At 37.1% G+C, this 13008-nt stretch overlaps 1 protein-coding gene across 1 annotated transcript in view; it reads right to left on the reverse strand.

Annotated features, from left to right (window-relative positions):
• Positions 1 to 13008, reverse strand: part of CFAP44 (cilia and flagella associated protein 44) — a 36563-nt gene that overhangs the window by 20974 nt on the left and 2581 nt on the right. The window contains exons 4-15 of the mRNA XM_065742059.1: positions 12787 to 12949; positions 11648 to 11750; positions 11147 to 11363; positions 9536 to 9650; positions 8862 to 9026; positions 7812 to 7967; positions 7377 to 7424; positions 6478 to 6577; positions 5192 to 5290; positions 4233 to 4438; positions 3238 to 3348; positions 84 to 236 (exon numbers count right to left, since the gene is read on the reverse strand). Of these exons, the coding sequence (XP_065598131.1) occupies positions 84 to 236; positions 3238 to 3348; positions 4233 to 4438; positions 5192 to 5290; positions 6478 to 6577; positions 7377 to 7424; positions 7812 to 7967; positions 8862 to 9026; positions 9536 to 9650; positions 11147 to 11363; positions 11648 to 11750; positions 12787 to 12949 (1636 nt within the window). The remainder of the gene's footprint in view (positions 1 to 83; positions 237 to 3237; positions 3349 to 4232; positions 4439 to 5191; positions 5291 to 6477; positions 6578 to 7376; positions 7425 to 7811; positions 7968 to 8861; positions 9027 to 9535; positions 9651 to 11146; positions 11364 to 11647; positions 11751 to 12786; positions 12950 to 13008) is intronic.

Here is a 13008-nt window from a genome sequence, read left to right on the forward strand (position 1 = left end):
TTAAGACAGAGAGTAGAAACTCTTGGAGGAAGCTTTGTCCTCTGAACATATTCATGAAATTCTTCCAAAGGAGACTTCTTTACCTTGATTCTGGATTTAATGCTATAAAAATGAAAGTACTGTATTGGTAGGTTTTTGATATGATAGGTGGATGCTGTATCCTGTTTCTCGAGGAGAGGGGCAGGAACCTGGAGAACATATCCATTCTCACAAAGGATGAGAAGCATGCTCACCACCTACACGAAAACACAAAAATACAAGTATGGGCAGAGGTATAAATGGAATTGAGAGAAAGGGGAAAAGTTAGTCAGTAGATGAAACTTCTCGAAGTCAAATTCCAGACAGGAGGCATTAACTCTTGACTGCATTGTTATTTGATTGGATACTCTTATACAGACAGAAAAAACAGTGAATTTCTTTTATATGAGGGCTGCTTTGAAAGCAGTGCCTCCTATTTTATTATGTTGGCCTATGACACCAGAAGTGGCTGCTGATAGTATGGAGTAGAGTATGAACCTTCCTACCAATTTTCCCCTACATGTCGTTGCTGTGCAACAGATGACAGCAGAGGGGCAGTCTGACAAAATGGTGTCTGACATGGGAGTGTAGATGAAGCAAAGGTGTGGAACTGAATTCCTCCAGAAGGAAAAAATGGCACTCCTTGACATTCACTGACAATTGCTGAAAATTTATGGACACCAAACAGTCAATGTGAGTACAGTGAGGCAATGGGCAGTGCATTTCAGCAGTGGTGACATCAACGTGAAAGATGAGCCATGTTCTAGATGGCCACATACAGCTATCACATCATGAAATGAAGAGTGTCTTGATCAGCTCATCTGTGAGAATCAGAGAATTATAACCAGGGAACTGTGTACAGAGCTGAATATCAGCTTCAGTTTATTGGAAACAGTGGTGGTAACACTGCCAAATTTGAGCCAGATGGGTCCCACAAATGCTCACCTGGGAACAGACAGAACACTGTATGCAAGCTTGTCAGGACCTACTAAGCCAATGGGAAGCTGAAGGTGACAGTTTCCAACGTTGCATGATTATCAGTGATGAAATCTGGTGTCACCACTATGAGCTGGAGTCAAAATGGCAGCCCATGGAGTGGCAATGTGAATTCCCCATCAAAAAAAAGTTCAAGATTCAGCCCTCATCTGAAAAAGTGATGTATACTCTATTTTGGGATAGGAAGGCGGTCATCCTCCTGGATTTCCTGGAACTCAGACATACCATCAGCTCTAACCACTTCATTGTGACGCTGACTAAACTGAAGGCTCAAACTTCCTGAGTCGGGCCAGAGAAGAAGACAATCTTCCTCTTGCAACACTTTAACACTAGGTCTCATACCAGTCTGAAGATCACGGAGCTCACTGCCAGTCTTCGTTGGACTGTCCTACCACACCTACCATACAGTCTGGATTTGGCACCTTCTGACTTCCATCTGTGTGAGCCAATGAAAGATGCATTGCATGGGTGTATGGGAACTGTTGAATCACAGCCTGAACCACTGATTGATCACCTGAGGTGAGCACCGAGTCAGCTGCAGGGGCACAGGGGAAGGCAATGCACTGTGTGACTGGGAGGGGTGGAGTCTGGCTGACCACCACTGGGGAAGGATCTCTTGTTGGAGATCTTTCCTGTGTGGAGTTTCAGGTGAGCCTCAACCGTCAGTGATGGGTGAGCCCTTCCTAATTTACCAGTTGCCTTTATACCATCTGGATAATCCATACAAAAATATACTGTTCATTATTTTGTGTGGGTACTATTCTTCCAGTGTATTCACCCTACAATGGGCAACGTTTTCCTTGCAACAGTGCTGTCATAGCAGCTGTAAAACACTACCTTTGCTGGTGTATATTTTTCCTCTTGCTCATCACTGGTGAAAATACATAGCTAATGGTGGAGACTATGGTTTTGTTTTGTTTTGGGTTTTTTTTTTTGCTCTATCAGTGGTACTGTGCTTTTTGTCTGTTATACTTTCCATGGAAATAAATAAGAGTTGGTATTTTGTAGTGACCTCCACACACGTATCCTAGGCAAAGCTAAGGAACTGAAGAAGTTCTTGCCACATGCAAAATGGCTATTATACTGCTGCCATCTAGATAGGAAGGATCATCATATACTGGGAGTCTGGTGAATTTAAAGATAAATCTGGTCAGAAGTTAGGAACTGAGTTTTTGTTTTGATAAATGCTTGAACGTTTGTATGTTTCTATGACATTTAAATCCCTTAATACCTTCAAGACTGGCCTGGGAATCTTGCCAAATGCTATTTAGCTTGAGTTTGTTTCCTTTTTTTAATAGTTCCCTTAAAATGCCAGGTAAGGAAGAATAGACAAGGTGAGGGTAATAATTATTTAGTGTTTTGAGAATTTATAATGCAAGCTATCTGAAGAACAGAGAGAAGATTACCTGACCCAACCAAAAAAATGTGCCAGGGGGTAAATTAGAGTTGCTATGGAAAACTTAATGGAGACTCATATGGTTCTTGTATAAAATCTCATCCTTAAAAATACATCCATTAAGTGTATAGTATTTAATTACCATGGTGCTTATTTGAATAGCAAAAAACAAAACAAAACCACCAACTATACTGATGCTTGAATTATGAGAACAGTTTTTATCTGTTCTCAAAAAACAGGCAATAATAGTTGAAGTTTGCTGTTGTGAAGCATTATAATGCATCCTGGTGGCCACTTTATTTATTAAATATAATGAACTACCTTCCTTTCGAGTAAGAATACTGGACCAATAAAAAATTCATGTTACCATAACCACATCAAACTTTAAAGTATTATCTAGAATCTCTTTCTTTATGTCAGTGAATACAGAGCATAGGCTCAGGAAAGCACCCCAAAATTTTCTTAATGTGCTCTGAAAGCTTTGTTTACAATTGCAAATGACTGTATTAATGTGGGCAGAAGGCACAGACTTGTTAGTTCAAGGCAGTAACTCAAAATACTGCACAAAAATCTGTGGCTAATGTATGTTTCTGCTCTTGTTTATGCAAAGTCCAAAATTTATCTAAAGTAACTGAACTAGAGGTACAGCTATGCAGGATCTATCTGTCATCCTGAAGCAGTGCGCAGAAAAACAGCAAAACATCTTTTGCAGTGTTATATAGAGCATGTCACTAGAGTGATGGACCTTCACTAGTTTCCACTGAAAGTTCTTTTCAAAATAACACTGACACAGCAGAGAAAGAAAAAGACAAGCATGCATTACTCACGTGAGAAGGTGGAGACCACTGTAATGCCTGCACTGGCCCAGGGGCATAGATGAATCCAATTGGCTTGTATTCATCTTTAACAGCAAAAAAGAAAACTGTTTTGTCTTTACTCTGAAGGGGGGAAAAGAAAAGGGGAAAAAAGATCATTACTGAATGAAAGCTGACAAAACATCTGAATGATTCTAAATAATGTGTGAAACACATCCTTCAGACATTCTTTGGCTAGACAAAGGGACTTATAAGTACCTTGGAATATCGAATTGGATTTTCATAATGATTACATTGTGGGGGAAGAAAAATCTCGCCCAGCTTCCTCTGGGCTGCTAAGTAGAGTGCCTTAGTTGCCCTTGTAAACCTCTCCTGGCATCTCAATTCATGTACCTTTTGCTCATTGCTCCAGGAGTCCACCTGAAGCTTAGGCCCACATCTTCAGCCATAGCCTGAGCTATGTCAGAGGTATACCTGTTCACAGCCAGGCATTCTGATGTTCCCAAACTGTCGTCTGAATTTCCTGTTTTGATCTCTGATGCAGCTTTTCACTTGTTTTCAGTTCTCTGACTAGAAATAATTTCAAAGCCTGGCAGACACACTGACAAAGTGATCAGCTGATCTTGTTGTAACACAAAACAGTGCTGGGCAGTTACCAGTGCCAAGCTGGTGTACAAGCAGATTTGCTTTTTGTAAATGCAAGATCCTACTTAACTAATTAAAAAATAAGCCAAATGTATCTTCAAAAGGGGTTACAGAATTCACATTAAACAAGCCAGTAATTCAAAATACAAATTATATATATGACATGGTTGCTTTCCTTCAGGAAACAAATTGTATGCAAACAGATCTTTCTCCTCCACTGGCACTACTGAGAAGTACAAGAAGCAATCAACAGCAGTAAAAGGAGTATAACTGCATTGCCAGTGACCAAAATTCACCTTAACACTTCAAGTAAACTTGGAAGTTGTCATTTAATAAGAACAAACAAAGGAAGTGATACATACCCCTGTGGTAAGAACATCTCCATTTTGATCATATGCCAAGGCTGTAACCACAGTAGTATGAGGTTTGAAAGCTTGTTTCAGTTTTATCGCTGCATTTCCCATATTGGGCCATTCTGCAAGAGTGGGCAGTCCTTTGGGATCATAAACTTCAATTATGCGGACAACACCATCTTCAAACCCCACAGCAATCAGACTTCCTTTAGGATCTACCTTTGAGTGGAAGAATGAAGAAAAAAAATCAGAGTACATCAAGGAGTTTAGAATAAGAATCTGTATGTCACGGGTCCTATTAATTTGTAGTTCATCTTACGTTGGACATTACCTTAAAGCACAAAGAATAATCCATGTCACTTACCTAACTTGCATTTTGGCAGCTTATCTATACCTGTTACAGGAGTATAGTCCCAGTGCTGTCCTTGCCTTGGAAATTCAGCTAAAACACTTCACCCCATAAATTTGCTTGCAGTAAAACCACCAGGCTTGCTATGTTTCTTTAAAAACATACCTAGGTACTACTTTAATTAAAATTAATAAATAGGTCTAAAAGTGATAGACTCTACAAATGATTGTTTCTGGTAACAATTTTTTATGATTAATCTCCAAATGTTTGTGGATTTTCTGGGTTGCCATTTTGAAATGCGTTAACTAAATTATGTTAACTGACAATTACTCTGCTTGGATTCAACAGACGTTGTTAGTCTCCAAACCAACATTACCTCCTAGACTGCACATGGAGATCTGATATTAAAATTTCCCAAAGTTGGATACGTGACAACCCACAGTAAAATCTAACTGTACTGTGTATAGAGATACTACTACACAAATCTATAAATACATACTAATACAGTAAATTCCAGCATGGACTGAAGAGTAACTTCTTTAATGCTTTGCATTGTGAGAATTTTTCTTGATGTGTGCAGACCTGTAGGTCCTTCATGAACTTTTATTAATGCACAAACTTACAACATGAGGTGCCCATGTCAATGCTGTTCCTCCTTGTTTAAACTGAATTTCACTCTGTTGACAGTTGCTGACGAAATCATAGATACGCACTGACCCTGCATGTAAAGGAAATAATAGGAATTTATTTCTTGCGATGTTACTTCCTGTTTAAGATTTATGGAGAAATTTCTTTTTATTTGAATGAAAAGCCGTATGGGAGGTTATTAATTTTTTTCTCTTTGAGTATCAAACATACACCTAGAAAGACATAACTGATTGTTACAAAGTACCACACGTACCATCAACAAGACATAAGCTTACTTCACTCTTTATCTCACTCCCAAGAGTTGCAAGGGCTGAGTGTATAATAAGTCCCACACTGACCTCCATGGGTAATTTTTGAGTAATCACAGAACTGTGGATTACTCTTATGGAAATCTGTACAGTTAACGTAGGAAAAGATGATACAATTGAAACTGCCTAGGATGGAAAATGCTTAAGTGGATGGAAATGGGAGATTTACCAAAGAAAATGCAATTTCTCCAGAGACAGATTAGTAGACACACATTGGTTTGCATTAAATTCCATTCTAGCTGGCAAATATCCTAAGTGTAATTTGCTCAACTGTTACAAGATTGTCTTCAGGTTAGACATGCATCTATGTTTTATAACACAGACAAATGACAAGGTACAGATGACAGTAATTGAGTTAAAGATCTTGTAGCATTTTCTAAGCATTGTAAATGACATTGTGAATCAAATTATGTTAAGGCTCGCAGTAAGAGGCATAAACAGCAATATTTATATAACTTAAATTAATATCTGTAATTAAAATATTATCTGTTATTGAGAGTGAGATAGCTATTGCTTTTTCCTAAAAAAAAAAAAAAAAAGACACAAATATTAATATTCACAATGACTTGTAAGAATTGTAGTTCCTTACAAAACAAAGATCCCAACACTTATCAGTCTGGAGGCTTGAATACGAATGCTGTTATTCAAACCAAATGTCTCATCTTTCCAGCTGTTCCTTCAGAACAAACAAGATTTACAAAGCCTCCCATTAAAAACTTTTCCTATTAAAATCCCAGGCTTTTATGATGGGGCAATCCAAAAGTATTACTTCAAAACATTAATGATTTGTCCAAACCGTAAAAGAATTAATCCCAGGAATAACAGTTGTCTGTAAAGTTGTTTTTGAAGAGCAAATACACAATTTGTTCAAAACAAAATAGTTGTAAACCAATCATCATTGTTCTGAAAAAAACAAAGTGGTATAAGAGCAAAGGAACAGTGTACTTACGGTCAAGGGCAGTGGTGGCCATAAGGTATGTCACAGGAGAGACACTCATGGCCTCAATCTTTCCAGAGTGGAAGGTGCAGAGGCACTCTGGGTCACGAGTCTGCCATGTGAAACAGAACAACAGAAATTTTGCTACGTGCCAGAGCTGGACTTAGAAGTTATTACCAGCCATGGCTACAGTCAACCTGAAAAATCCAGGCAGGTATTGGTTACGTGAACAAAGTTTGCCAGTTGTGAGCTGCCTATAGGCAATTCTTTTTTGGTTTGTTTTTCTAACTTAAATGTTCATGGAAAGATCATGAGCAAACTATTACAGGAACATTAAGTTCACTTTCAATGCCATCACTTTCTACGTGAAAATAAAGGGAAATATAGCATACCCACTTCATTAAGAAGTTTCAAGTCTAGAATTAACATCTTTCGGAAAGAGCTGTTGCTCTAAAGGCAAAGAAAATACTGTCAAGCCTAGGGTTTATAATACCTGGGAATTTTGTTAATCATCCAAGGGACTCTACTTTTTGTTGTCACATTCACCTTAATATTTATAGCATGTCTTAGTCATTCTTTTTAATCATGAAGTTCTTGGAACATTATTTAACTGCTGCCCTAAAACTTTATTCCAATCAAAGGGAATATTCCCATTAACTTCAATATGTTCAGGAGCAAAAATTTCTGCTCTCATTTTACCTTTGTCATCTATTCCTTGTGGTTATACTGACTGTGCAGGATTATCAATAATGTTATTGAAGAAAAAAATTAAGAAAAAAGATCTGTTTCAATGCTAAAATTTTCAACTCTGCAACTTCACTAAACACAAATTTCATTGTACATGCATCTCACGTAGTTAAAACAAGTAACTATGAAGGATTTGAAGAAATACAAAGTGAAAATAAACTCACTGTGTTTGAAAAAGTCAAATCCAGCTTCCAGATTTTTCCATTGGCATCCTGAAGAAGCAGAAACAAAACATGTAGCCTGAATATTTTCACTCAATGTGGAAATAAAACTGCATACAATAACTCCCTTAAAATGCCTTAATGATTATCACTGTAAAAATGAAATGACTGAAGTGGTGATGTTGGTCTAATCAGTCCTACCCAAAAGTCCAGGATAACAGAACTTGAGTAATAGATTTTGATGCTCTCCTACTCTTACGCAGCTCTGGTTCTGCAGGCCATAGACTCACATGTTACTACACAGTGAATATAAATCCAAAAGATTGAATTCTACAGAAAAGAGATGTACCAACCTGTAAGATCTTACTGCTAATAGTTAACACTGAGTCTCTCACTTAGTTTCACCACAGGGTTGTATGTACTTTGAGCATATCTTACCTGAGCATACCAAAAGGGCTGTCCACAGTCATGAATTTTTGACATGAAACTCAGACTGACGTTCCCACCAACATGAAGTTCATTTATAGGTTCCATCTCCAATAATCCTGTCTCATCCACAGAATCAGCAGTATCAATTGCCTCAAAGTTCCACTCCTTCAAAGAATTGAAAACAAAAAAGAGACCGAGTTTTTACTAGTTCAGATTATGTATCCACAAACAAGAAGAGATTCTACTAGGTAGATTAATATAATAATTACATACAGCACATATGTCATGCTGTTCTGAGTGTAATAAAAAAACATAACCCGTGTTCTGCTCCATAGTGTGAAAACAAAAAGTTCAGTTGGCACTCTTAGAACCAAGTTAATTTTCCTAATGGGATAAGATCAATTTATGAGCTATTAAAAATAAAAACAAAAAAACAAACAAACAAAAATTAACAACAACAACAAAAAACAAATGAACAGAAACCAGGGTGTTAGAAACCTTCTGCCGAATAAAATACTTTCCTGTTAATTATCTGGGTCTTTCACAAATGAAGAGAAGACACAGCTTGTCTCTCCTTAAAAAGCAAGTATACAGTATTGCAAAATCCTTGATAATTGACAGATGAGATCAGATGGTATGAATAAGTAAATCATTTTGACCCCAATTTATAGAATTATGTGTTAACTTCAGGACACCCAGTACTTTTTATTCTGACTGTTCCTCTGTTTCACTGCATGTATCTCTGAGATTTAATTAATTTTTGTATTAATAATCTAAGCATTAAAATACTCAGAAAATTAATTTCAATGTTGCCACGATTTATCCTTTGAAACAACATTTACCACAATGAAACAGAATGTGTGTAAACACTAACTGGTTCAAACAACCTGATTCAAACATGAACACTGTGGAGACATGTCCTTATTCTCAGCTAAAAATTAATTCTCATAAGCAACTGTAATGCATAATCTGTAAATAAGCTCTGGTAAAGAAAATATGTGACATCTTTCTGCTGATCCCGAATTTGTACACCTAAAAGCAAAGCAAGTAAAACCCCACCCGAATGAAGCCATCTTTTCCAACTGTGATAAGTTCTCCTTCATCCAGAACTATCTGGCTGACAGGGCCATTGTGACAAGGCTTGCATCCAGCTCGACAAAGCTCTACTTTGATGAGGCCCCCTTCCCAAAGCAGCAAGTTGCCCCACTCAGCCCCTGAGACAACCTACAATGCAAATGGAGAGAAGCATGCAAGTAACTGTACTTAACCATGCAGAAACATTGACAAGAATCTGGTTAACTTTGTGGTTTCTTTCTACAACAGCATTAAATTAATAGCAATGTACAAGTATTTTTAAGAGAAGTTGTAAAGGAAGACAAGATGCAACTTTTAAAGAATATGACAACATTCACCTGCACTGAAATGACTGAAGATTGTGGTTAACATACTTTTCATTTCTTCACATGAACATCTTTACTATGCTCTACGAGGAGCCTCAGCTCTAAGCCAATAAAGGTCTTTTGTCTGGGAATTAAAATATTAAATGTACTTTCCAATTACTACAAAGCAAGCAATTTTCTTTGGCAAATTAATGTCAATATTAGCTTACTAGAGCAGTGCACTGAGGGTCTAATTCATATAACTTAGAAGTAAATAGTAACTCTCCAACTTAATAAACTTTTCATCAAAACATGAGAAGGAACACAAAATCAATTAAAATTGTTGTAACTTACCTTCCCATCGGGCAGCTCCACATACCCTATAATGTCAGTCACTGCTGTTTTTCCAAACCTACCCAAAGCTCCTTGTAACTTAAGACCAGTGAATGTGTAAGCCATCTTCCAGAACCTGAGTAAAGAAAATACATCCCACTCTAGTTCCTAGAGATACTCCTTAGTCTCTCTCAGACACTGGAATAATCTTGCCAGGGATTCCATTTTTTTCATTTATTATTAATTTTCATGGGAGACCTTGGATGTTTTTGTTTGTTTGTTTTAATGAGATAAAGCTTTGTAAACACACAAACTTCCCCAGATATTATTTCTCAGAAAAACCCAGGAGAATTTAAAGTGGTCAGAATGAATGTTATGCTATTATTAACAAACAAACAAACAAACAAAAATTTAAATTAACAGCTCTATCTTTCCAGATACAACCAACACACATACTTAGGGATTTATGTTTTACTCTTGCTATCTCTACTGTATGATGTCCAACTTTGTAAATCCAAGGGACTAAGTTCTTCCCTAATTTTCATACAAATGACACCATGGACTTGAGTATGACTGCAAAATCTCAGTAAGCAAAAAGTTTTACCCTGGATCTTTGCAGCTACTCCTAGTCAATTGTTATATTTTTAACAGTATAAAACATTGTTTAGAAGTATTGATTTACAGAAAAATTAATATATATGACAATTAGGGATGGTATACTGTGTGTGCACTAAACATTACATTTAAGTTAAATGTTGGAAATTGGGGCTTGAATGCATGTTTGTGTTAAGAGTCATGTATATCTGTGTTATAAAGCAATGTCAGAGTTTATTCATAGTATTTTAGCTGAAAAGAAATTTTATAAAAGAGCTTGTTTTATCAGACTTCCGTAAAAAATATCTTCTAAACCACTCTCATTCTGAGTCTAAACAAGCAATTTCTTATTTCTGACCCATCTTGCAACTAAACTATAGAGCACATCTCAAATTTTGATCTGATACCTCCATAGAATTCAAAGAAACTTAATTTTAAAAGTATCTAGTACAACAGCATCCAAGCCATATCTTCAGTCCCTGCTGTGCTAACATAACACTCTACACTAGACAAACACATATCACAATGTTAATCTCTGTCCCAAAGAGGTTAAAGCTTTCACTTATTTTTTATTGCAAAAAGGAACTGCGAACATACGATAGAAGGGAGCGTATGGAAGCACCGCTTTTGTATCGTGGTGACTTTCTAACCCATGACTTGGCAACCAGTTCTACTGGCTACCCAAACAGCAGCTGAACGCAATAAATCAAAGGTAGAAAGCCCAGGAGGCATGAATGCTCTGTTAACAGCTACAGTTATGTATACATATTTGTTATTAATTCTCCCCAGTGTTTGTTGGAATTACAAGAATGAAGCCAGTAGTGCACATATAGAATGCCAAGCGTCATCCCTTTTTGACAACAAAGATGTTTAACTTTGCTGACTAGCTGAAGGGCTTTTTGTTTCTTTAATTGCTACGGCAAGGTAAAATAGCATTCCACACTAATGCATGTTTGCTAATGATACATTCCTGCTAGTGATCATCAAGCTGTTATGCCTTTAGAGCTGATATGTATTAAACATAACTGGTAAACCTACCTGATGTGTCCTACTCCAGCTGTAGTTAGCTGTTCTTCGTTACCAGGAGAAAATGTGACCCTGTAAACATCCTGTGAAAAAGCTTTCGACCTTAACACAATCTTTTCTTGTTTCCAGTCCCAAATAGTCAACATGTAGTCAGGGCTGCTTCCAATACTGGCCAGCAGAGTGCCAGTATGGTTGAAATCAGCAAAAACATAGCCTTTTTTTGTTCCACCTGGAGAAACATACCAATCCACACATGCATGGAAAAAAGGAAGAAACAAGAGGAAAAACTGCTTAAGGGGAGCGCAACGTTCACTGCAGTTGACTATTTCTACTAAATAAAAGCTTTCTTCAATCTTTTAATGGAAAAAGCTGGAAATCAGTGTTTTCTATTCTGCCGTGGAATACCAAAACCTTTTAATTCCTTATAAAGTTAAAGTGAGCTGCTACTCCATCTACTGGGATCTACAAACACTGCCCATTCATGTAGAATGTAAATAGTACTTTTTACAGTACCTCGTAGTATTCTGTAAGGCCTCAGTGAAGGATAATCATAGATGATGAGGTTTGGCTTCTCTCCTTTTTCTCCCACTGCAAAGTACTGCTTAGTAGGGTGTGCCTTGAAAAACAAAAGTCCGGTTTCGTGGTGTAATGACACCTTTGTCTCCATTCTGCTAGTTAATTTATTGTATTTGCTCACTCATTAGTCAAAAGATATTGCTGTAAATACTAAGTTGCATTTTTCTGTATGTTTTTTCCTGAACAACTGCCAGTCTATTGCTCAGTACCTGAATTAAGCCATTATACACATACAATGGTAAAACTATTAGGCACACGAAATAGGATTATCACACACATACACCTCAGAATCTTGAGAAACTGAATGATAAACTCCTTTATCATGCATTCCTTTACTTTTCTATCTCACTCAACTCACTAGCTGATCTTTCCACAGGCACCATTTGGGTCAGCATTCATCTACACAGAAAGATGTAGAAAAGCCAATCTGAATTACATTTTTCTGTAGATGGATAGATGCACCACAATTCTCCTTAAAAGGCTGCTTGTGTCAGCAGTGCAGTCCGAGGCTTCTTATACTGAAAGCTTTGTTCATATTGAGTACATCTGAGAGATGGCAGAGCTATTCACAAGGTAAGGTGCCACAAAACCATAGAAAGCATTTGAGATTCCAAGCTTGCCTAGTTTACTAGAGTGAAACCAGATACTTCTTCTCTTCATTTATCTAGGTTGCTAATTTTCTAAATTTCATCCACTGGCACAACACTGTATCAGTATCAGCTGTGAATAGTAGGAAAAAAAAGAGCTGAAAAGAGCACTAATGTTTAAATAAGAAAGTAATAGGTACTAAAATTAATCTCAGCCAGCACTTATCAGTCCTTTAAGTTTCCTGGGCCTGAGACAAGTATGCAGATATTTGTGCTCTGTTGATTATACTGACAGATTGAGTTAGCCTGTAGTGCATGGTCCACAACACCCCTTTAATCAGTACCATATGTTCTTACACGTGCAGCTGTAGAAATCTCCTATTAGGTAACAAAGTGACCATTTTGCTTTATAAGGACAAACTTCCAAAAAGAAAAAAAACAATAAAATAAAATAAAATAAAATTAAATTAAATTAAATTAAAGGCATACCGCAATAAACCCAATTCCACCTCCACTGCTGCTCCGGAGGTAACTTTGAGATTTAGTTTTCAGGTCCAGTATCACCACTTGGTTGCCTGCTACATATAGGAGGCTTTGGCTATCCAACACCATCAGGTTTACACTTCTGATGCAGTCATATCCAAAAGAATATCTGAGAACAGTTCAATAAGGAAAAGATTTGATGCTGGCTTTCAAGAAAAGTTGGATACA

Source organism: Cyrtonyx montezumae, unplaced genomic scaffold (genome assembly GCF_038088225.1).
Source record: "Cyrtonyx montezumae isolate F1298 unplaced genomic scaffold, pur_monq_1.0 scaffold_3, whole genome shotgun sequence".
Lineage (NCBI taxonomy): Eukaryota > Metazoa > Chordata > Aves > Galliformes > Odontophoridae > Cyrtonyx > Cyrtonyx montezumae.